Source organism: Passer domesticus, chromosome 1, assembly GCF_036417665.1.
Source record: "Passer domesticus isolate bPasDom1 chromosome 1, bPasDom1.hap1, whole genome shotgun sequence".
Taxonomy (NCBI): Eukaryota; Metazoa; Chordata; class Aves; order Passeriformes; family Passeridae; genus Passer; species Passer domesticus.
In genome coordinates, this window is record NC_087474.1 from 126,872,562 (window position 1) to 126,897,527 (window position 24,966).

At 38.8% G+C, this 24,966-nt stretch overlaps 1 protein-coding gene and 1 non-coding gene across 8 annotated transcripts; both read right to left on the minus strand.

Annotated features, from left to right (window-relative positions):
* Window positions 1–23,845, minus strand: MYBL1 (MYB proto-oncogene like 1). 7 transcript variants are annotated; one of them, XR_010347230.1, is made up of 17 exons: window positions 23,699–23,845; window positions 19,594–19,696; window positions 19,397–19,468; window positions 16,538–16,630; window positions 15,205–15,425; window positions 13,419–13,602; window positions 13,142–13,216; window positions 11,580–11,684; window positions 10,112–10,345; window positions 9,448–9,807; window positions 8,833–8,975; window positions 8,493–8,607; window positions 6,814–6,930; window positions 6,623–6,727; window positions 4,506–4,685; window positions 3,889–3,960; window positions 2,446–2,633 (listed from the first exon to the last, which is right to left on the minus strand). XR_010347230.1 is itself a non-coding variant. In XM_064387955.1 (16 exons), exons 1-16 carry the CDS (start codon window positions 23,830–23,832, stop codon window positions 2,505–2,507), a joined length of 2,367 nt encoding a protein of 788 aa, XP_064244025.1. In that variant the 5' UTR covers window positions 23,833–23,845; the 3' UTR covers window positions 1–2,504. The 7 variants fall into 7 exon arrangements, 5 of the variants coding, with proteins under 5 accessions (XP_064244025.1, XP_064244018.1, XP_064244032.1 ...); XR_010347235.1 differs by having other exon boundaries at window positions 2,536–3,713; XM_064387955.1 differs by lacking the exon at window positions 3,889–3,960 and having other exon boundaries at window positions 1–2,633; window positions 11,580–11,681.
* A 221-nt stretch (window positions 23,846–24,066) lies between these two features.
* On the minus strand, window positions 24,067–24,156 carry TRNAY-GUA (transfer RNA tyrosine (anticodon GUA)). The gene is given in 2 exon segments: window positions 24,067–24,102; window positions 24,120–24,156. It is a non-coding gene; the product is annotated as a tRNA-Tyr (tRNA).
* Window positions 24,157–24,966: the final 810 nt, after the last annotated feature.

Sequence of the window (24,966 nt, forward strand, 5' to 3'; positions counted from 1 at the left end):
TAACCTGGTACATAGATGCTTTATTTCTGACATTAACACGGTCTGCATTGTGAGATTCTCTTACATAAATGAAAAGTTTGTAGTACAACAAAAACTAAGATAAACAAGGCATTTGTTGCACGTTATGTCAAACCTTAGAACAAAAATATGGTGTAGTATGTATTTAGGTTTCATGCAAGTTTGGCTGCTGCATGTACAATTGACCTATAAACTGAAAGAAATGCAAATGCACACAACATTCAAAAAGTAATAAGATGCCTGACATATGAAAGATTAAAACCTTCCTGCTAAAGCAACAAAGTAGGAGTTAACTAAACGATCCAACCAATACCAACACAAATTATTACTACTTACCATAAATCTATGCTTAAACTTGGTATAGGTAGTTTGATGATACCATTTCTACTTCAATATACCATCCAGATTCTAGATAGTCATTCTGTCTTAATGTCTGATTTCATTTTTTGTGAATTAAATGCTGTCTCCAGCATTACATGTTGCTGTTAAATCCATTCTGGTAATGCACACCTAAATCTAGTACTGCCAAGAATTCCAATTGACTCCTTTAAATTTTGCTAGGTGAGGAGTATTCCTGGCATGATGGGCATTTTCTGATCCCTTGCTTATAATAGGATTCCCGCCCCCCTTAAAATTTTGATGTGAATTAAAAACTGCTAAAAATGTTTGTGCCTATTACTATCAGAGCCAATATCAAAAAGCTCATAAAAACAAGGATTGTATAAGCTGTGAGATGCTTTAAAAAAGTTTAAGAACCCATTACCTTCCTTGTGCCGCTCATCACGTGTTAAATTTCTCCATTAATTAATTCTTCTCTACCATCTTTGATATTAAAGTGTTAGGAACATTTTCCACACCCTGCATAGTACTGGTTGATCTCATAAAGTTAACTAGAGAACCTGACATCATGTAATTTTACATACAGTGCATATGATGCTCGCTCTTTCCATCTCTCATAGCAGCAAGCCGATTCTGCCACGATCTGTAGCAGCACACCCGGGAGTGGAGAGGAAGAGTGTTTGAATTATAAATAACTAAAACTACAGTGTACAATTCTATTTACCTGTCAGTATTCTGTTGAGAGCACTCCATTATAACTTGCTCGAAATTAACTACATAAAAATCTCTACAACAAAAGCAAACCAAAACATTCCTTCAAAACCAAAAAATAAAGACATAAAATAAGTGCAAATACCTAAAATAGGCAACTAAAGCAAGTGTTGTGACCTGTATACCTTTAAATAAGGACAAAGATTTTTCATAAATAAAACAATGTTCTCTTTGCTCTTCAAACATTTAGTCAGTATATAATGGTCAAAGTTAAGTGCAGATAAATTGTTTTGAGATCCAAGGTGCCAAGTTTCTTTAAAAAAAAAAAAGTAATTAAATATACATATGGTAAATGCATTAGGTTTTAGTTCCTATGCAGGACAAAGTACTCCGCGGTCACATATAAGACCCCACCATTTCTTTCTAAATATATTTAAACAAGGTACAGGAACAGTTGCTGTATAATATAGGAATACCTTGTAATTATGTTGTAGACCAACATGATTTTAGGGCTATAGTGCAATCTTTATGTAGATGTAACATACAGTATAGATTTTTACACTTCACCACTGTAATTCTTCTGCTATTTCATATATTTTAAACTTGTCCTTTTTCCATTTTAGCTGTTTTAACAGGAAACAACATTGGCCTCTAGACAACCTGCATACATATAAATATCTACATTTAAGCTTTGAAATGGAAATAAATTATAAAAACAGACTCCTTTCCAATTTACAAAATTTTGCTTGTTCCTACATACTGTACAATACATTCAACAATCATCTCATTTTGAGATTTATGAAGAAAATACTGATGCTTTACACTAAACTTAATTCACCCCCCTCTGCCTACTTCTAGTACCATTTGCAAATAAATATATTTAACACTGTAGTTAATTTCATTGTTTTGCAGCATACCAAAAAAAATTAGTAGTGCAACTTTCTATCCTTCCTTTGTACTCCTTTCCATTGTGTTTCTTTATATACTAGAAAAATGCTACATAAGCAAAAGCACATTCAGTCATGTATGTTGCTCATTTGGAAACCAGTAACAACCTATAAACCTACTCTATATTGAAAATGCTCTAACAGATAAAAAAGCGATGCAAGTCAAAAGAATAAATATGAAAAATAGACCTAAAAACTGTATGTTGTCAGTACTGCAATGTATTTTACCCTTCTTTATATTTTAGGGGTTTACTCTTTTAATATCTAAAAAATTCATTGCAGAACTGTTTGCGGTATCCCTTCGTAAAGAATGCAAGAGCTTCACGTCTGTTCTTTGTCAGTCAAAAGAAGAAAAGAAGCTTTAAGGTAGCTTTAAGGTTTCCCTTGGCAGATTCTCTCAAAGACTTAATTCCCAAGCATCACACGGGAATGGCCTTCAACATTGTTTCAGTTTCAATGGAAAGAGATGGTTGTCAGCTGCAGTGACCATCACAGTATCAGAGACCTTGAACTGTTGTTGGTAGCTGTGTATGTGCTCAGATACCTTCTTGCTTGCTCAGTCATGATAAGCTGGTCTTCTGTTTTTCCATAAACAACTGCCTCCCAGTCACGACTTGGCTGCATAAAATAAAATTCCGTTAAAAAGGTCCTTTTAACAAACTAAAATACTTAAGCAATTCTCATACAATGTTTCAGAGTAGTAATAAATTATTAAAGCCTAGCAATAATATATTTTACTGAGAAAGAGCCTACATTCTATCCTATCCTATATTTTACTGAGAAAGTTATACAGTACAATACCAAAAACTTGTGACTCCCTCACCATCCCTTAATCCAGCTCCCCAGCAGTGCATCTGGGTTATGTTTTGAGTTCAAACACACAAAATGAAAAGCACTCTTCAATAGAGTCTAACCAGTTCAACAATTAATACATAAAAGGGAAGCTAATTAAGTAATCTTCTCTTTGAATATCTTCCTCTTTAAATGTGCTAAGTTCAACAGGCAGAAAAACACATTACTGGTAGCTGTCTGGAGACACCAAGGAAGGTAAAATGATTTGGGAACTGAAAAAGAAGATTGTGAAGAACTTCACTGAACCAAGTGACAGCTGTGGAAGAACGGTCAGATTTTTGGGGACTATATTAGAAATGGTAAAGGAATTGGGAATGACAATGATGAATGGAAGAATAATTAAGCTACTAGTCCTGCTTCCTCCATGAAGCAAAGCCTACATCTTCACAAAATGTACTGAATCTCAAGCTGATTCATTTCAGCTCCAAATTGGTGCTGACACTGGCTGACTGTAGCATGATGAAGAATGCAAGATCCTCTCCGTCCCACATGGAGCTAGAAACTGATCCAAAGGATCAGTTCCACATATTGATTCATAAAGAAAATTAGCTGTTTGAGCTTATCTGTAAATTTAGCAGAACTTGATTCATGGAAGTGACTTGGGGTTAAAGAGGCCACAAAACTGAGAGACAATTTCTCTGGGGAAAGAGAAAAAGGAAAAAAGATGGTTCAATGAAAATATTTGTGAGCATACTATGACTAAGCTCCCCTTTTAAGTATTCTGAAGAGCATACTTCTGGGTCAGACAGATGTATTCACCTTTGCTGCAATTCACAGCAAAATGAATTTTTCTTTATTTTTTTTTATACTTTTAATATCACAGTTAAATGAACTTTGTTCTTCTTCCTTATAAGAAAAGATCAGAAAGCAATACTGTTGTCTCTCTACTTAAAAACATCATTGTTAAAGCAATTAAATAGAATATGGAAGATCAGGCTCCAGGTGTCCTGTCTTCTGGGATTTTTTTTTAAATTTTTTTCATTAATACAGAGCTATAGATATTCTGAGAAGACAGAAATACCTTACACATTAACTCCCTATGGGACAAACTGGAATTGGTACAAAGTCAGGTCAAAGAAATCTCTTCTTAAAGCTGGTGATCAGGACAGAAAGAAAATTAGCTTCAATGGTTTTACCAGTATGGAAAATATACCTATGTAAAAGAACAGGCCTGTTACAAGAACAATTACCAAACAGAATCTGTGGATAAACTCTGCTTAATGAATCCCACTGGGCTTATTATGAAGAGTAAGCACCAGGCAAATTTGAGAAACTAAGGTCCTAAAGAAGTTTGCCTTGCACCAGCTCAAGTTTTCTAACTCCTAGTCTTGGGCACCCAAACCTGTCTTGTTGCTCTCCACTACCCTGGTTTTTCTCCACGCCCCCCATCCAAATCTTAGTGAAACATCAGACTGTTTCACTGAAACAAAGTGTGAAACATCAGGGTTGTGTTTAAAGAACTTAGCTATGAATAAACACTTTGCAAAAAAATGACCAACTTACAAGAAATAAGAATCATGGAAACACTGAAACTGGATCACTGGTTTCAACAATTCTAGATATTAGTGCAAGAGAAATAAAGCAATACAAAATTTCTTTGTTAACCCACTAACAGAATTAACCAGAATGAATCCAGACCTGAAGAGTTTTCTCCATTTTGACATTTTTTGTAGCACATGTATTCAGTTTCTTCTTAATTATTGCATTTGCTTTGTTTGTTGGATTTGTATCCTGTTTTTCTGATGTCAGGTTACATCTGTTGTCCTGTATTTCCAACAATGGTGTCATTAATAAAGATGTGGTATATGCATTTTTTGACTATTGATAAAAAAGAGAGTAGAGAACAGGAATAATAATTAGTAGTTAATACAAAAAGACTTCAAATGCTTCCTTCAGAGAAGCCAAAATGTAAATAAAGTAAACTATCAGAAAGACCCTAGGAAAGAGTCTGAAAAGAAAATGTAACGAACAGTATATGAAGAAATAGCCTGGTCCATACTGGGATCCATAGTACAACAAGCAGCTGCTAGCATGGTTTAGGTATCACTGAGCAGAAAGTGCCTTTACCCTAAAGCCATACCATTCTGATATATTTTGTTAAGAACAAGACTTGATAAAGTGGTAACTACAGAACAGTTGAAAAGAAAAAAAACCAATCGGTTTCACATGTAGGACAATCTTTGTGAAAGTAAGGACAAGGAGACTAGAGTCAAAAAAGTAATATCACATCAATTTTAGGGGGAGGAACTGCTTTAAGAACTGAAATAAGCACTGTATGGATCATTCCAGAAGAATTTTTTATATATTGGTAATGTCTATAGAAATAAAAAGAAATTAACCCAGCTTCAGTATACAAAAGTGGAAGACAGATGTATGTCAATTTTGAAGACCAAAAATTAGTTCACAGTAACAATGGCATAAGTATTTGCCTGCTTACAAAAAGACCTCATTAAACCACTTTTAAATATTTATTAGATCACCTTTAGTATTTATTAGTATGTATCAGACCTTATTCCTAAATTATCATCACATGGACACACAATTTCTACTTGAAGATTGGCATATTTTTCACTCTTAAAAAAGATACTACCACTATCTCTCTTGCCAGGAATGAATGTTCTTGTTGCACCAGCATTCCATATGAAAATGAAGGAAAACCCAACTTTTGCCCAGTCCCCAGCCTTCAATAGACCACAACATCACAGTGTATCTTAACCTGGACTCAGTGACACACAATAATGTGTCATACCAAGACATCACTAAGAGAACAGCAGGCATTTTGGTCATGACTGCAATGGCTGCAGCACTGCTGCTCCTCCCAAGAGATGATCCTGGGGAAGCTGGCAATTCCCACTAGGTGGCAGAGCACCCAATACCCAGCAGGAAGATTCCAAGGCTTGGCACAGAGTCTAAGAGGCACTTTAGAAGGGAATTTAGAAAACCAGCTAGAAAGGAGTATGACCTAAGCACCTTACACTGGCTTTTCAAGAATCTTGGCTCCTACATCCTGTATATAGCCTTAATCAAGAATCACAAGCATTCACTCTTTAAGCATTAAACACATACATGCATTAAGAACTCATCAGGAAAAAGTTTTCCTACCAGACTAATGAGTAAGCTATTCAATTACTCAACTGAAAAAACATTAAGCTTCTTTTTAAAGGAAAGAGGGACCAAAATAGCCTCATATCTGATTTCTTCATGTCTTGGTTGTTGAGGCAGAAGTATTCAAATTCCTTTAGGCAAAGGAAGCACACTAACTTCATCTTTGACATGCTTGATATTTCTTAAAGTATTCCCCTACTATGTGAAGCAGGAAAAACATGCTGCCTAATATGCAATTAGGTATTTTCAGAACACATTTGCCAGACTGTCAAGCATGCATAGCACAGGAGCAAGTGTCATCTTCCTGGTATATTACAGAAAGCTTCAGCATGCTGTGTATGCTAAAGTTTATAGGCAACCAGCATGGAAACAGCTTTGCTACGAACCTGTAAAGCATTCACATCATTTTACCTACTCTGAAGGACTGAAAGGAAAAATTCCTGCATGAATTCAAGCCCAATGCTCACCTGTTTCTTATATACTTAAAACAGTATTTCGAACTGAAGGTACTTTTCACTTTCTAGATGCATTAATCTAGCAACTTCAATCAAAAAAATTATTTTAGTGGGTAGAACAAAAGATACACAGTTCCATATTAATACTGCTGCCAGTGATGATCTTCAGTTAGTTTAGTTTACTTTAATTCTTACCTGTACATCTAAACTATTATCTTCTGTCAAACGCTGGGCCCCAACCTCTTCTTTTTCCTGTGGATCTAGGACCAGTGATTTTCTGACTTTTTTAGAAAAGTTGTGCTGAAATAAACATTTTGCAGAGAAAAATTATAAAATATTATTTAAAAGCAGTTATTCCCTATCTGAAATTATTATTGTCATATTACCTCCTGCTTGCAGTTTTTATACAAAGTGTCATCTTCCTCCTTGGGAAATATATCTGTTCCAGTTTCCTCTTTCAAAACTTCCCTAATGTCTTCCTCCGAGAAGGCAAGTGGTTGTGACTAAACATTAATTAAAATTGAAGAAGAAAATACAGGAAGTCTATTAGTGGCCAGTTCTTACAACATTCTACTTTCAGCTAATGTAGGCCAGAAAAGAGATCTTGCAAAACACAGCAAGAAAGGACCTAAGCTACTATAGTTAGAAACCACAGGGCTGCATTTCAAGGCTAAGAAGATTATTTTAAGTTCATTTTACTCCACTTTATTTTTAGCCAGATAAAACATATATATGCACACAGTGCCTCAAAAATGCAAGGTAGCATTGAAGAAGACAAGCTACTTGTTTGCAAATGGCTATTTACTGATAAAAGGGATAAAAATAATTTATATAATACTAAATACCTACATAAACACATATGTACATATACATGCATAAAAACATACTAAAAAACTGTACTAGAAATGTGTAACTGTTGTTGTGAAATGAATTTATACCAATTTTAACACAAATCTTTGAATAAGACATTGATAGTCCTAAGTACAGTACAGAATTTCACAGAAGCCATACAGATGGCTCCTTTGTGTACCAACAGGAGAAGAATTCCCTTAAGCCCTCAAAATTTGATTTTGAACAGGAGGTTAATAGTGGACAGAAACAGGAATGCCAAACCACTCAATTTGCATAGTGAGGGACTGTGAATCTATAGGGTAACACAGATGGTGCCAAGCCCTGTGGCAAAGTCTGAGCTACCTTCTGTGTTTGCAGAAAAGAAGCAGTCAATATATATTGGCTGGAATCTTTTCAGAATTTGAAAAGCATATGTCTCCTGAATTCCAAAAGTTATTATGCATTAACATACCTTAGCTAGGCTAGGAAGAGAACAAAAATTTAATTCATTTGGACAAACTAACAAAAAAAGGCAACATTATCCATAGTCAACAAAACAAAAAAAAGTGTGTGACAGCCAGCAGAATCAGAGAATCATGAACTGCTATACTAAAATTTTGGGATTTAGGATGAAAAAACTGCAAACATCACTCAAGATTATCTCTCTGTGGTAAACACCTAGTTTCAGTCCTAGTGCTGTAGAAGTACCAAAATCAAAGAACAACTCAGCTCCTCCATAGTCCAGAGGATTCAAAGGTAATGCAGTTTTTCAAGTGAACTGTGAAAGTTGTTTAAAAAAATGAGGTCAGTCATACTCATCCACAGCAGTTTGCTCTTACCAGATTACCCAGCTGGAGAACCCACACCCATTCATTCTCTGATTTATAATTTTTCATTGAAAAAATAGAAGCCTAAAGTATTAAAAGTTCAGGTAACTATGCAACCACCTTGTAAGAGAAAGTTTTAGCAAAGATAGGCAAGGATAGGCAAATTTAAAACAACTCACAAACATGAAACTGATGCATTTAAGATTACTATTCAAGAAGACAATGCCTTCATGCTACACTGAAGGATACAAGTATAACAAACAGATCCAAAGCGGTTTTGATTCACATTCTAGCTGTTCTCTAGGATAAGTAAATGCTTTTTAAGATCACAGTGAGGCTTACAATACCTCAAAGCCAAGAGGGCATTTACTTCAACAAAGAAGAAAAGAAACAGCATCATCACATACCATAAGTCTGAGAGGACCATACTTTTTTTCCTGAGCAGCCAAAGCATTTTTAAAAGGAGTTGGTGTCCTTGGTGTTGCACCCAAAAGAGATCTTCTCATTGTGGGACTTCTAAAACTATTCAAGCATAGAAAAGTGTTCACATGTGCATTTTAACATTTTAGTATTTTATCATTAGCAATGTAATAAAATTAATCTAAGAAACACTTTAAAATACCTTCATTTACACAACAGATATCACACCATACATCTGAAAGTACTGAGATCACCACAGCATAATACCCCATGGGTATTAAACTTTAATTTAATAACACCACCAGATGTTTACTGCAATAAACCTACCCCACATTTTCCTTTTGATCTTGTGGTGTCATTTCCTTGTGTAAAGGAGTCGTAATAAGAACTTTCTGCCCACAGATTGGAGTCGATGTAAATGCAGGATTTTCAAAGTTAAATTGTTCATTTCCAGAACAAGTGTTGAAAAACTAAGCACAAGAAGGAAAAAAAAAAAAGCAACCTTACAGGACAAAATTTCACCATTGTGCTGAAGAGCAAAAACCCCCAAATTATATACATATATCTGAAAAACTTTTACTGATAAATCCCAATACTCTATTCTTGGTTTATACTTATTGCTGAAACCTTGATTTTCTTCTTAAAATCCCTACTCCTTAATTAGGTCACAGAGACTAAAGATCACTATCAACAATTATTTGCATGAGAAAGTGTGAGCTGAGACACAGATTGCCACTGCTGCTAGTGCCCTCCCCATCAGTCTTCAAAATAGAGGTTGTTTAACAGTATATTTTTAATATATTTACCCTAATGCATATGTTTTAAGAAGTTTTTTGACATATTTATTTAGGCTTCAATGTACTACTAGGGAAAAAACTAGTTACATTTTATGACCCACCCACCACAGTCTTCATGTTTAGCCATATTTAAAAATACACCCACCTGTGATGGAGAAAATGGTAGTGTTTTCACTGGCGTCCTCTTTAGTGCAACATTGACGGCGTCGTTACACAAGCCATCGTTCAGCTCCGTAACCGGCGACTGCCCGACGCGCAATCTCTTCTTCTTTCTCAGGATAGCAGGTGGATTGCTGAACTTGGTTAAGTTTGAGCTTGTTGAAAAAACTGTTTCCTCATCCCCACTGATGCTGCTGTGGTTTTTGCCATCAAGCATAACATTATACTGGCACTCGGCAGCCCCCTCGCTGTGTTGGAGCCGCATCAGTTTCACTGGAGCTGGCTTGACAGGGGATACAGCAGCCTCGGAAAGCTCAAAACACGAATCGCTCCATGCTACCGGATCCTGTGGGCCAAGACACAAAACACAAGCAGGCTTAGCCAAGATTACTTCAGAATATCCAAGCCAATCTATCAGCCCTCTACCTCCACAAGCTATATACTGAATTACTCTCTCTGTGTCTTTCACAGAATCATAAAACACTCGACATTTTAAGACACAATTCTTTTAAAACAGGCAATAAAGCACATGATAAGGCAGAAATTATAGACGAACACAAAATAAGGTAATTTAAGAGTATTTGAAACATATTGTGTAAGTTGACATTCCTAATTAAACACTTATTTTTAAACAAGGAATACAAACTTACGATTTCCATAAGATCTAGTGCCTCTGCAAATTCTGGAATGGTTTGTAGAGGTGTTAACATTCTATTTGCTTCCACACCCAAATACTTAGGTGGTGAATTCTGCTGAACAGGTGTGATGCGGGTCTCATCCATGCTGTAGAAATTACTTGTTTGTTCCTCAAGGCTACTTAGTGTATTAGGCAAACAATCCTCCATGATAAAATTTCCAGACCAACAAGACAAGCTTCCAGCTTGCTAAAAAATTGTGAAGAAACACGTTAATCTTATTCAACTTAGAGGCTGAAAAGAGTCAATTATGTGACTGCAGGGTGGGAAAAATAAAGAAGTGTGGGGAAAAAAAAGACTAAGCATAACTATTCATTTTGGCATTTTCAAATACTTATTATCTGCTTCAATTAAAGTCAGTCTTCTCTTTACACGATTTGAGAATGCTGAGCATGTTAATGTAAGATTTTTATCTTACCTCCCATTCTTATCTTATACACACTCACAACTTAGGTAATTATGGGCTGTATTGGAAGCCATCTCTGATGAAGTTTCCTGAGTACCTGAACACCAGTATATGAAGTCATCTTCAGTACAGAACACTGAACTTCTAATTTTAAGATCAGAAAATGCTTCTAGAGTGTGAAATACTACTTATTTGATCTGTGGTTTTTTAATGCATATTTTGCATTAATAGCTAAGTAAACTTCTAAAAGGTTATCCCATTTCAGTAGACTGCTTAGTACCCAAGAAACAAATTTTAATTTTCACTGGAAATCTAGAAGCAAACCAGATTCTACTAGATAAGCAGAACTGCTCTGTTTCAAAAGAAATAATTCCACAACAAAATCTGAAGTTCACCTGTAATCTAAACTAATGATCAATATGGTTGGGTTAGTTAGGTGTCTGATATGCACAGCCCTCTAAAGAAATCAGTGACTGCCATCTGCAAGTCACCCTAATTCTACAGAATTAGGGAAATTCCACTGAATTTACACACAAATTGTGTACAGTGCATATTTATCTAGTGTTTGTCAAGTCCAAATGTGGATATTAAGTATTGCAAGAACTCACACTGAAGTTTGAAGAAAATATAATCTACAGGACATTTTGAAATCAAATGGGGCAAAATCCATGTATTTTTCACCTCTGCTAAGCAGAGGATCAGCATTGCTGATCCATAAAACTGAATGGCAATGGTATCAAATGTGTCACCTCCTGAAGAGGATTAAAATACTGGGTCTTAGGAACAGCCAAATAGTTGGTCATATTGCTGTCTTTATAATTTAGCAAACTGCACTAAAAATAAGTTGTCTCAGTTCTAATATATAGATTTTTGTTTTCCGATTTAACAGCCATAGGTTTGATTTTAGAGGGTCAGGTGAAAAAAACACCACACTAAACCACACAACCATTACTGAATTTCTGAGGATTAACCTCAGTAATGTAAATTCAAATATTTAGAGAAATTTACAGTCCTTACAGAAGACATTTGTTTTCTTCTGATTTCATTCTCTGCTGACATAAGTAGCAATTCAAGCTCCTTTATTTTCTTTTCTTTATCAGGATCATCATCAATAAATGGCTGCTGAAAAATTTAAGAAAGAAGCCATTACTATTTTTTACTTCCACCACCTCTTCACAGTAAAGATTCTGCATTATAACACAGCTGTATTTTTAACAGGAATCCACACAGAGAGGGAACAGAACTGTTCAGGTTGTATCCTATTTTGTAGTACAGAAGTCACCCACAACTGAAACATCTCCAATTACCAGGAGATGGATCTGATGTTAAAGTGGCGTGTAAGGTGGTATTTTAACTGCATTCTAATATGGCCTGTAAATTATCTGTGCACTAAAGCACTTTCTAAACTGAAGTCACTATATTCTATCCTTAATAGAACCAAGTGCTGGCACACTGGTTTATGTGTTTGTGGTTTCACAGTCCTTCTACAACTGCATGCTATTCATCCTCACTAAGTGTGCAAGAAAGTGCTTCAAATCAGCATTTGCTGACACGGTATTTATACAAGCAATCCCACCACTACTATCTAGAAAAGATAATTAACTAATTGCTTTTGATTGGTTTGTTTGTTCTTAACCTCCTTAACACTTTCCATTATTACCATAAATATAGGTGAGGATATATGCTATCACCAGTTCAGAGAGTACTTCAAGGAGCAGAAAGTATCTTATACTTTTCTGTGTAGGGCAATCCAGACTGTCAAAAGCCATTTGAGGCTTTGCTGTGACTTGTATTCCTATACCTTTATCAGGGAAGATAATGCAACATGAAAGAGATGACCTGCAGAGGGAAACTTCAGGTCAAGTAGAGCATTCTACAGAATTCCTCTAACACAAAAAAAAAAAAATCCATGTATCCCTGTGTCAAAATACTTCTAGTAATTCCAAATAAACAAGAATTCTTCCAAGGTGTCATACTAGAAATCAAGATCTCTATTCATTCTGCACCACATGAGGAATTTCAGATATATTCCAAATGAGTCCAAAAAAGCAAAAGGAAATAATATATCCAATTTCTATTTGTTTTAAAATTTCTTAATTCTTCAGGATTTAGAATGCTGCAAAAGAGCAACTGATTGAAAGATGTTTATCAGTGAGAAAGAAATAAAACCTAATGAGAACAAAAAAGCACAGCCAGAAGTGTAAGTCATAGTAAGTTGAGTTTTTCAGATAGGGTTATATTTATTACATATATGTAAATAGTAAACCTCTCATAAGCTAGGTAATATTAATATAGGTCACAATTTAGCCTCAACATTTAACAAGTGGAGTATGTTTTAAGCCATATTTCTGTCAGAAATAAGCACAAAGCATCATGTTTCTGGGATATAGAAAGAGAGCTTCATTTTTCCTACCTAAAACTACCAACTACACTAGCAAGCTTACTTACAAAGGAGACTATATAAATGTAGGTGAATGATAAAGACTAACAGACATTTTGAAGATACACATCTTTTCATTTTACTGAATAATATTATGCAGTAAATTCTCTTTAATTTATGAAGGCTGTTAACAATTTACCTGAACTATGTTGGAAGAAGATGGAGTATGTTCTAGACAGCTGCCTTCTGGTGAAGCATACTGATATGCTGGAATCTAAAAAGACATAAAACATTTTATAAACCCTCAGGAAAATGAGGATATAAAATTAACTCTAGTTTATTATACATTAATTATTTACGGTTAACAAATCCCAAGTTGCCATAATATCACAAAAATAATCTTTCAGATGTGTTTCTTGTTTCAAATCAATTATTTGAAATTGTGAAATACTTATCATTCTAAATTTTGAACTTACATGTGTCTGAACAGGCACATAAAATTGATTCTGAGTGTGCAAGTGTTCCATAGTCAGACAAGGTTGGGGCTGAAGTTCAGTAGAACTAGAGCTTTCAGACTTTATAACACTTTGCAAATATCCTTCCTGTTCCACCTTTCTTCGCATTGTTGAATTCCAGTGATTTTTAATTGAATTATCAGTCCTAAAATGAAAGCATAAAACAGTGACTGGTTTCTACACCTCAAAATTTAATATATGACAGAATTGACAGTTTGTACAATAGGTGACTCTGAAGCCACCAATCCAGAAAGAGCCAGCAGCTTAGACCAAAAGTTCTGTTATCAGTAGGGTTTGGCATAATGACTAGGCTACTCTTTTTAGAGCATTCTACTAAACTTCAAGTGTGCCAGAAATTAAAAGCAGAAAAGGAGAAAGCCTTGGTTCTGACTCTAATCATGATGGGGAACCTTTTTTCTTAGATACTTGGATTAATTTAATGAACATATAATTATTTACCCCTGTGCTATAAATCTACAGTACATGTAGCTAAGACAATCACCTCACTGTCCCACAACACAATAGAGGCACTTTGGTTGGTGTTTGCTACTGGAAGACATCTCTTCTAAAACTGACAGCCTGCAACCCCCACTCTGTATTTTATGTGCAGCTTTGTGGAAGAACATCCTTCTACCTCTTCATGCCTTTGATTGTGGATAGGATAAAACAGGCATGGCATTTTGACAAGCAGGCTGAAATCACTCCTAACACTAAACATTAAGGGTAGACTATAAATGCATTACTGTCTAAAACACTAGCATTATTATTCCTAGCCTTAGGTAGAGGTACACAGAAACAAAAATTGGTTAAAGCCCCCTTCTTCAGTTAAGGTCACTCCAGGAAGTATTCCCCTTTTTCATCCTAGTAGTGTTGGATTCTACAGATCTTCTAGGTCTATGATCTTCAGCAATCTTTAGCTAAGAGTGTCAGATTTATTGACAACAAACAGGCTAATAAATAGGAATTCTTCTGTCAAACACATCTTCCCTCTCCGAAATTATATTTAGATGCAACCCATTTCTCCAAAGGATTTACTGTGAGTCGTGGATTGCGCACTTCATCAAAACACAAAATTTTTAAGCACACATCCCTCATTCCACCAAGGTAACAAATATTGACATTCCTCAGACACAGCTAGACAGTCACCCTTGAACACACAAACTGAATTCAGAAAGGGACAGCTTAACACTGAATTTCAGTTAACAGTACAAGGTAAAAAAAAATATTTCATTAAACTGTTCACACATTAAAATTTTGTTTTCCACAAGCATGGCAGTGAAACTTGAAAGAAATATAAGGCAAACAATGCATACAATTCATTCTTAACTTAGAGATTTCATGGTAACCAACTAACTTTGTAATGCATGACTCCTAAGTCTGGACTTTTGAAGGTTACTAAGGAAACTCACTCTCAAATGCATATTAATGAAGGCACTTTGAGATCAAGTTTGGTATCAAATAATTTTCCTACTACTGTATGCAGTTAATTCAGTTCAGCTTTATAATAAAGAGTTTTTAAGTGATCAGGAGGAATCTGAAGACACCTTCAAACGGTTAAAGTTCTTTCTATGGGTTTACATCTTTTTAAGAATACAGGCCAAATGCAAAAGATTTTTAGCATCTATCAAGATAACTATGTTTTGATGTAAGTCTCAGCAGATGCTCTCCAACTAACAAGATTTGAAAGGGTACTGAGATGAGCACTTTTCATATTCCAACATTTAACACAAATAGAGTTGAAAAGCACCTTCCAGGAAGAAGTTTTGCTATTTCAGCCCATCGGTTTCCCAAACGCTTGTGAGCTTCATAGATTATCCTGTCCTCTTCTTCTGTCCACGAAGACTTTTTTACCTCAGGATTGAGATGGTTATGCCATCTTTCTCTGCATTGCTTGCCTATTCTTCCTTTCAGGTGTTTTGCAATTAGAGACCAGCGCTTTGGACCATACTTCTGAACTAATTCAATAACCTGCAATACAGATGAAGGCACATTATAATTTCAAAACCTAATTTACCTAATCAAAGGCCGAAAACACTGATAAACACACATTTTAAAATAGCATTATAACAGGCAACTGATATAAGGAGGCACACAGTGACTTGGGGCTTTAAAAATGATTTTTTAAGAAATCAGAAATTACTAACTCCAAATTCTCTGCGTTTAGAATTTAAGTGTATACTGATGAAAACATTCATTTGGAAGTTTCCTTTCTATCACCCACTGCATTAGGAAAGGCCAAAAAAAGAAATGGGTAAACATTTAATTTGACTATTTTCAACAATATTCATATGAGAAAAGACCCACACCTCTACATCTAGAAATGTAATGGACGTTGGGAGTTTTTACAAAATAGAAGCTTTTTCTTAAAAGACTAATGAGAACTGTAAAAAGAAATAGATTAGCAAGACCATATTCATAAATTGGCAAACAGTAGTTTAAAATATGTTAGAACAGTTTTAAACAGTAGGAACAAGAAACCAGTTTGAAATACCACAAGAAATCTGTATTTGCATCTTCCTACCAGGCAGTCCAGGTTGTGCAGGCAAAAGGCTACAGTATGGATTAGGAACAGTGAGGTAAAAAAGGAGCCTAAAACACTGATAGCTTCTTTACACAAAGGAGGATCATCGAGTCCAATGGCCTATACAGGGACCACTCTCACAACTTTGGCATTATTAGCACTATGCTCTAACCAAATGAGCATATCTCAGGGTTGTAACAGTAGGTTATGAAATAATTTCCCTTATTTCCAAACCCTTCAAGCCTGGTGGCTTTGAGGAACAAAATATGTAAATGAGACCTTTGACCTTTAGTGCTGCAAAGAGATCCCCCCTACTTGGTAAGCTAGAGTAATTCAGCCAGCAATCTCACTAATGGGAAATTAAATGCTTGAGCAGACCCGACATTCCATCTACTTAAGAATTTTTTTTTCTCATACATCATAATGTAATAAAAGTATCCATGTCACAAGATGCATCAGACATCAACTTCATGGAAATGGAACTTAAAAAAAAGTACACATTCTTAGCAGTCATATGTCAATTTTATTAAAGAGCAGAGTATCAATTAGTTTTCGTTACCCTCTGATCTTCCTCTTTAGTCCAGGGACCTTTAATCAATTCTGGGTTTAGTACCTTCTGCCACCGATGCTGGCACTGAAAATCTGAACGATTCTGAAACAGTTTTAGAAGAGGAGTAGCTGTTATACTCTCAAATACATAAAGCTGTAAATACATTCTAGCATGAATTATTAGCTTATTTCAAATTAAAAGACTTATTTAGAAATTTGTTCTAAGTATAATAGTTAAATTCTCCCTTATTATTTCTTATTTCATTTGCTTATAAAAAAACCCTTCTCTGGAAAAAAAAACCAACCTTACATGAAGTTCTAATCTAATTATTTCAATGTACTACCTTGATAATCAAATTCTGAACTTACTCATCTTTACAGAAAAATTTCTATTTATTTTTGTCCTCATTACTCCACACTCTCTCTTTGTGGATGATCTATTTTCGACATTATCTATAACTTAAATAAGGCAAGAAATTTTTAAGGAAATACTTTTCCTTTCAAATAAAAGAATACATTTTTTGCTAAATCCCAAATGAATGTATTCTCAGCTCTTTATTAGAGTGTTAAGGAAAACAGATTTAGATTAAATTTAGTTAACATATACTAATTAAACAACATTGTTTTTTTCTGGCCAGGACAGATGGTGCTTTTCTGCAGCTTCACTAAGGATCTTTTGAAATATTGTTCCCAGTTATGAAAGAGAAGTAACCTTCACTTAGCCTCCTAAAAACTGTCTATATGAAAGGGTGCTTAGAAATATACAGGTAAGAGCCTGCCCCAAGGATAGCATACGTTTTTAACACTGGGACATGATTATTTACTTGCTTCAGTGCAAGCTGTTGGATAGCAAGTACCAATTGCAAGGTTTTGCTGGTCTTGTCTACCAAGTAAAGGTGTTACCATGCTAATATGAAGTTAAAGAAGTAGCAGTCTGCAAGACTAGAAAAAACACCCAGAAGACTAACATGTCACAAAATTACTCTGTTCACAGCACGTTCAAGCTAATCACAAGCAGTAGCTCTATGATTAAAAGCACACTAGTTTTTTACAAAACATCATCATTTCCTGTTGAAGAGAAGCTGGAAAAGACAAACTCAACATAGAATAGCTGTTACCATTTGGACGAAAAACATTTTAAATTGTGGCCTTTTAGTGCTTTTATCTTCTAGACATTTCTGAAATCATAACATGATTTGGAAAGAAGAGCAAAACAAATGATGGAATGAAACAATATAATTGTTTCAGTCTGTCTTAGCCACAAAAAAAAAAAAAAAAAAAAAAAAAATCAAAAGCAATTACAATCTACACTCTCGCTCCTGAGAGTGACCTTGAAGCCATCTTCACTTTTTCTGGGCAGAATGGAGGGAAGGTTTATCTGTGCCTAGTCCAGCAAAGAAATGAGGGTTTAAAAGCACAGCAGTTTGAGGGCCTTTACAACTCAAGATACCCTTGGCTTTCCTAGCAAAAAAACATCAGCAACAAGGTAATTGTGAATTATGCCAGCCTCTACTGTTTGGCTGTTGCAATTTAGGTCACCTAAAAAGGTTGTGCAGGTTCCATCCGTGGAGATAATCAAGCCCAAACCCCGTCCTGGGCAGCCTGCTCCAGCTGACCTTGCTTGTGCAGGGGCTGTGAGCCAGATGACCCACAGAAATTCCTTCCAACATCAATGATTCTGCAGCAGGCACCTGATTATGCACATTTCTTTTCTACGATAACTGGGGAACATTTTTTCAACCTCACTTGGGCCAGACTGAACAACAGGTTTTTTGTCTCCAGAAGAATTTTTTTTCAGATGGAGAATTATTTACTAAACTGTTACATCTCTTAAATGCAACTCCATACTACACCTGCATATCAGTATCACCAAATGTATTTTCAAACAGCTTAATATAAAAGCTTTTTGATTCTCCTCTGCCATCCACTCATTTCACTGATTTTTATAAGGGAATAAGGTACATGTACGGAATATGGATTTGCTTATGCGTGACTTAAATTTAGAAGCTTTGAATTTATTATGTGATATCTACATTTTGCCACTTGGAAAAAAATTAGAAGTATCACAGTTGCACAAAAACATGACGAGAACAATGCAAAGTTATAGTTGTTCAGCATTTAGAAATCAAGTCCTTTTTTATTTTACAGTGGAAGTTCATACAACCACATCATCTCACGCAATATTGTAAGAACCTCAAAGGTAGAAGGAGGTGCAGTTTTTTTGATTTCTAATATTTCAATATCCAATACCACTTCTAGGAAGTGATTTCAGCCTTATATTCTACCATGTTTTTACAGTAGGCATTTTATAACATTTGTTCAGAAGAGAAACAAACACCATCAATTCTATTTGTAGGTACTGTCTACCATTACCTCAGCAAAGCAGTCATCACTGTTAAAAAAAACCCAAAACCAAACCCACACAAACAAAAAATCCAACAAACACACAGAAACAAATAAATAAAACATGCGTGCCCCCTTGCCTATGGCAGTTAAGAAACTCATCCTGCTCTTTTCAAGCAATCTTTCAGATGCAACCTACTCTCCTAACTGCTTCAGAAGCAACCTGTGAACTCTGGATCTAGCCACCATGAGTAACAGAACCAGTAAGATAACAGGAATGCATTCCATAATGAAAACAAATAGCAAGTGTGAACAGAAGCTATTTTTGATCATTTCAGACTATTACTGAAGACTGAGCCCATAAGGTTCTTCAAGGTCTGAGCTAGATCAAGTCTGTTTTAGAAGAATCCCCTAAAATAATTTTTATTATTTACTTCTGATTCTATTTTACTTCATTTCCAAGCTAGAACATATGACCAAAGTAAACAAATATTAAGAGAACTTAACTGAAACAGATTCAACTTACTTGTAGATGACTAGCAATGAAAGCCCAATCATCTGTACCATTTTGTTCCACCAGCTTCTTTAGCCTTTCATCCTGTCAAGACACAACCTCAGCCAATAAATTTTACATGCTACCTCAATACAATACTAAATAATAACATATTTCATGAGCTAAAAAGATCAGGTAGGGATCGGAGTAAAACAAAAAAAAAGTGTTACCTCTTCACGGGTCCATTTCACCTTGCTACATATCTTCTTCAAACCTTTTTGCTGTGGTACTTCATAGTCATGATCCATATATTGAAAGTCATCGTCTTCCTCACTGCAAAATACAACAGATGAGTGAAGAAGACAAAAATAGGGTTTAAAATACCGCTGAAAAGACTTTTTTTTTCTAATTACTTGCAGCTTTTTTCCAATCTGTACATATTGTTCTAAAAGGACATATGGGATTTGCATGATCACAGGGTCTGCCTCCAGCAGCTCACCATGTCAAATTACCAAATCAATTTTAATTTCAAGGCCACACACTGGACAGATAACTCCTTCCAAGACAAGATTTAAATTTGAAGCAAAAAATTCTTTTTAAGATTCATATATTTCTGATACATTTTTTCATTTTTATTTTACATGAATGAGCTTACAGAGTGGTTTGTTAAGACTGCAAAATACATTCATGATCTACCTCCGTAAGTGAAACAACAAACACAACAAGAATGTCAAATAAGTAAATCTCAAGTTGAGATTTCAATTGGATCCTGACTTGACTCAAAGCGTTGCCTCGGTGTTACAGGAATTAGATACAAATCTCTGCAGATACGTTCCAGAATAAATAACTCCGGCCTCAGCGCTGGGCCAGAGCAGCAGGGCAGGCAGGCACCTCTGCGACTCCGCGGAGATCGCTCCATCTGCTGGGGAAATGCGGAACTCCACAGCCTGCCCACACAAAGCCTAACAAACAGGCGGCACGGGGAAGCGTTTCATGGAATCATCGCTTAAACTTCTGTGTCAGTGACTCATGCCAGCATAAATTCAAACACATGTGGAAATCTAGCTCTAACAACAAGAGCTGCAATGCCCCTGCATTAATTACATCAAAGGTACAAAGAAGGGACTCCCATTTAAACACATCACTTAAATTAAAAGCAGTTTCACAGTGTAATTTTTTCTCCATTTTATTATTGGTACAAAGCATGATAAAAATATCATAAATTCAGGTTCAAAACAAAAATTATTTATTCTCATCCTTGACAATTACTTCAATTTTTTAATCAAAAGTACAAAAAACTCTTCCCCAGTAATGAAATTAACCTGTGCTGGTGTCCCAAGAACAGATTCAATGGACAATCTCTCCATTATTTTCTAGAACATGTAATGATCAGCACAGCACACTGATTAACCACTTACACATTATTTGTTATTCCCCACTAAGTCTGCTCCTGTCAGCCACCAAGGACATACTTTATTCAAAAGCATTTCCACAGGATAATAAGTGCCCAACTCCTGCAGACTTGCTTCTACATCCTACACCACATCTGCACTTGCCCCACTTAGCTTTATGATGCAGCTGCAGTAAAACATAAGCAAATTAAAACTTTGCTGAGTTGCTGAAAGACAAGGCAGCAAACTTGTGGGAAGGTCAACAGCAAGTTCTCCATCATACTTTCAGAAAAAAAAAAAAGAGCGGCAATGCCTTAAGAGGTTTGCATTAAGTGGCTTAAGACTTAGAGAACTTAAACTCAGAAGTAACAGTTTTTTCTGCCTCCCTACGAACTCCTCTTTTTTCTTTTGTTCAAGGTATTTGACAAATTTCAGGGATCTACCTTAGGACTGCAATACCAAAATACTTCTCATAACACACCATTTCACACCAAGTAGGCCATACAGTTCTCTTATAACTAAAGCCAGGCCTTCTTGTAAAGCCCTTTGTCCACACAACCTCCTCACCCACTGCAGAGCAAACTATTTCGTGAGCAGTCTCCAGTAAGGAGACAAGTCAGAGGGATTCAAAGGCAGAGAAGGGCTCCATGGCGGGGCCCCGCGGCAGCTGCGGCTCAGAGCCCTGCACCGCACAGCTCTGTCCCACAGCCCCTGTCAGCCAAGCAGGCACTGCCAATCTGGCACCTCGATTCCACCTGAACGACCACCTAGTCCCGAGTCTTGCTTAGACCAGTGCTATGATAGACTATAAATCAAATCCTGATTAATGAGAGGGACTACTACTTTAAGTTTTCAATTTAAAAGACAAGATTTTTAAACACATGGGGTTGTTATTGCTCATTTGACAATTTTTTGCAGTTATGCAAATGCTAAAATACTGCACCAAAGTGGAAGGCATCCACCAAGTTTCATCAAATGAGACATCTAGGACAATAAAGTACGTATTTTGTGAGATCTGTGCTAGCAGTCCTTGCAATTCTGAGTTGAGAACCATTAAAAGAAAAAAAAAAATCAAGCTTGCAACTGCAACAACCAAGTGAAGCTTAACATTAAATGAATATAAGATTAAACTTAGTGTAATTGTTTTGCACCAAATAGTATTTTCTCCTTACTTCACATCTCGATTAAAAGTCTTGAAGTCACTTGCATGAAAACTCATAGTTCAATGATATAGTTTTGGAGATACCATCATCAGACACCGACACAACATCCGCCTCGGGCTACCGATCTCTAACCAAACCTTCCTCTGCTATCCACAACCCGCTGTACTTTCAATCATGAAATCAAAGCACTCCACAGCCACGGGAGATAATACAATCTAAAGCTTGACAAAAATGAAACTACTGCGTGTAATACCACAGGTGAAAGTCCCTTAAACTACAAAATGCTGCTTAGGAGTGCCAAGAAACGTGCTGTCTCCGAGCTATGCTTGCAGAGAGCCAAGCACAGATAGCTTCAGCAGTCACCCTCTGCAAGCAAAGCCCTTTGTGGCTTACACAACCAGAACACCAAAGCATTGCTTTCTTGTTTTAGTTACAGCTTTGCAGAAAAAATATTCTCTTACAATTTCTTCCATGTCAGAGGAAAATGCAAAAGCAGTTTTAGTATGTTTAACTTTGAAACCACCCCCAATTCCATGAAAAGTATACATTCATAACAAACCCCAGATGCCATAGAGAAGTCACCAAGTATCCTTTCCTTTCCCAATCCTAATCCTTCTATTTCTTTAGAGCTTTCCAGAAACTGATTTAAGACAAGAATAACCATAACGACAAAACAGTTCTCCAAGACCCACCTTCTGAATACAAACCAAAGACACACCCATTCTCATATCAATATAACAAAAGATGTAGGAAAGCCATCTAGGGCAGCTGTGGAGCTCTTGTGCAAAACGTGATCTCTTAGGAATATTTCAGGCTAGATCACTGAACATACTGAAAGAATCAACAGGCCCAAACTTTATATCAAGGCTGTGCCAAAGCCACTTGGGAGGTGAAAAGGAAAAAGTGCTACTCCAGCAAAAGGAAAATAACCCAGCACGGAAAGCTACTGCGGAGGCAACGCAGTTGTTACTGACAAGCGCAGCTGCCCAGGTAAGGCACAACAAAGACAACCTGAGCGAAAGCACGGAAGGGAGAGCGGCTGCCAAGGGAAAGGCGGGATTTGTAGCCGAGAGGTGGTGCCCAGAAGTCCGAGAGAGGAGATACCTGCGAGGGTGCCGGAGGGGGAGGGAGGTGGGCAGTGACAGCCGAGGCCGGGGCGGTGGAAGGAGGCCGGGAGCAGCGGTGAGGGGCGGGGCGGCACCTGGCCGGGATCCCGGGGCGCGGGGGGAGCACCTGGCCGGGATCCCGGGGCGCGGGGGGGCACCTGGGCTCGGCACGGCGGCGTGGAAGGCAGCGCTGCCGGGAGGGGATGGGGGCAGAAAGCGCAGAGCGCCGCGGTCCCGCACTCACCTGCGCCGTCTCTCCGCCATCCTCGGCGCGCACCATAGGGGGGGCCGCCACGGCCGCGGGGCGCAGCACGGAGCCCCCGAGCTCCCTCTCTCACAGCAAGGCAGGGACGTAGCGGGGCACCGGCGGCTCAGAACGCCTCTAGCCGGGCAGGGATCCTCCCAGGGCCCGCCGCTCCCCGCGGTGCCCGCAGCGCCCCGGCGGCCGCCCTCAGCCCCGGCCCGGCCCCGGCGCGTCAGGCATGGCTCGGCCTGGCCGCTGCCCGCAAGGACGGGGCGCGCAGCGGCCCCTTTCTCGCTCCTACTGTGCCTCGCTCTCCGATGCTGTCAGAGCTGCCGCGGGCTCCGGCGGCGCCCGCCGCCCTCCTTCCCTCCGTCCCCGGGCCCCTCTGCTCGGCCGCCCTGCCCTGTGCCCGCCCGGCCCCCGCCGCGCACCGGCCGCCGCCACCGCCGCTCGGGCTCAGCCGCCGGCGCTCGCGGCGCGCTCGGCCGGTGCCGCCCGAATCTCGCGCGCAGCCTCCCCCCCGCGAGCCGCCGTTTGAATCTGCGCAGGCGGACTGACGCCCCATTGGCCGCCGCCGGCCGCACGCGGCTCCGCGCGCCGGGCGGGAGGGGGCGGGGCCTCGCGCCGGCGGGCGGGCGGTGTGACGGGGCCGGGGCGGGGGGAGCGGGGCGGCCCCGCAACGCCCCGCCGCGAGCGCCCGCGAGCCGGCCCCGCGCCCGCGGCAACGGCGGCGGCTCCCGACGGCAAAAGAGAGAGAACGTAACGGCGGGGCCGCCCCCGCGCGGCAAAACCGAGCGTCTCCTTCGAGCCGGAATCGAACCAGCGACCTAAGGATTCCCGCGGGCCGCGCCTCTACAGTCCTCCGCTCTACCAGCTGAGCTATCGAAGGGAGCTGGTCACGATCCCCGCTCCTCAGGATAAATCCTTTCTTCGGGTGCCGCTGGCGATATGCGCTGTAAGTAGGGCTGGAATTTCCTTCTCGAGAGCAGCTGGAGCATGGAGACGCGCTCGGGACAGACACAGGGAACTGCGAGCGGCCCAAACGCCCGGCGGCGGCTCCCGCAGCCTGGCGCTGCTGCCCGCGGGTCGGCCAGCGCGGCGCTCCCGGCTTCTCACGCTCCCCCCCGGGCGAGCTGTCCCGGCGGACGAAGGCAGCGCTTCCCGCTTCCCTCCCTTGCCGAAAAGCACGTCTCATCCATCAGCCAGCCAGCACGCTTACGGGCTCCTGCTCCTGCCACGGCACGGGTCTGTTGGGAAGAGGCAACCCTCAAATAGAATCGGGTTGGAAAAGACCTCTCAGGTCATCGAGTGCAACGTATGACAGCAGCACTGTCAACTGCATCACGGCACTGAGTGCCAAATCCACTCCTTCCCTGAATACCTCCACGGGCGGTGACTACACCACCTCCCTGGGCAGCCCATTCCAATGTTTAGTCACCCTTTCCGTGAAGAAATTCCTAATGTCTAACCTAAACTTCCCCTGGCACAGCTTAAGACTAGGTTGTCTCATCCTGTCACTAGTTGCCTGGGAGAAGCCGAACCCCACCTGGCTGCAACTTCCTTTCTGGTAGAAACATGGCATCGCATCCTCGTGTGGCTGTGCTGATGGACACGTGGACTCCACAGAGCTCCTAGGAGAGCAAGGTGGGAGCAGGTGTTGACAGCTGCACAGTCAAAAAAACCCGGAAAGGGTAGGGAT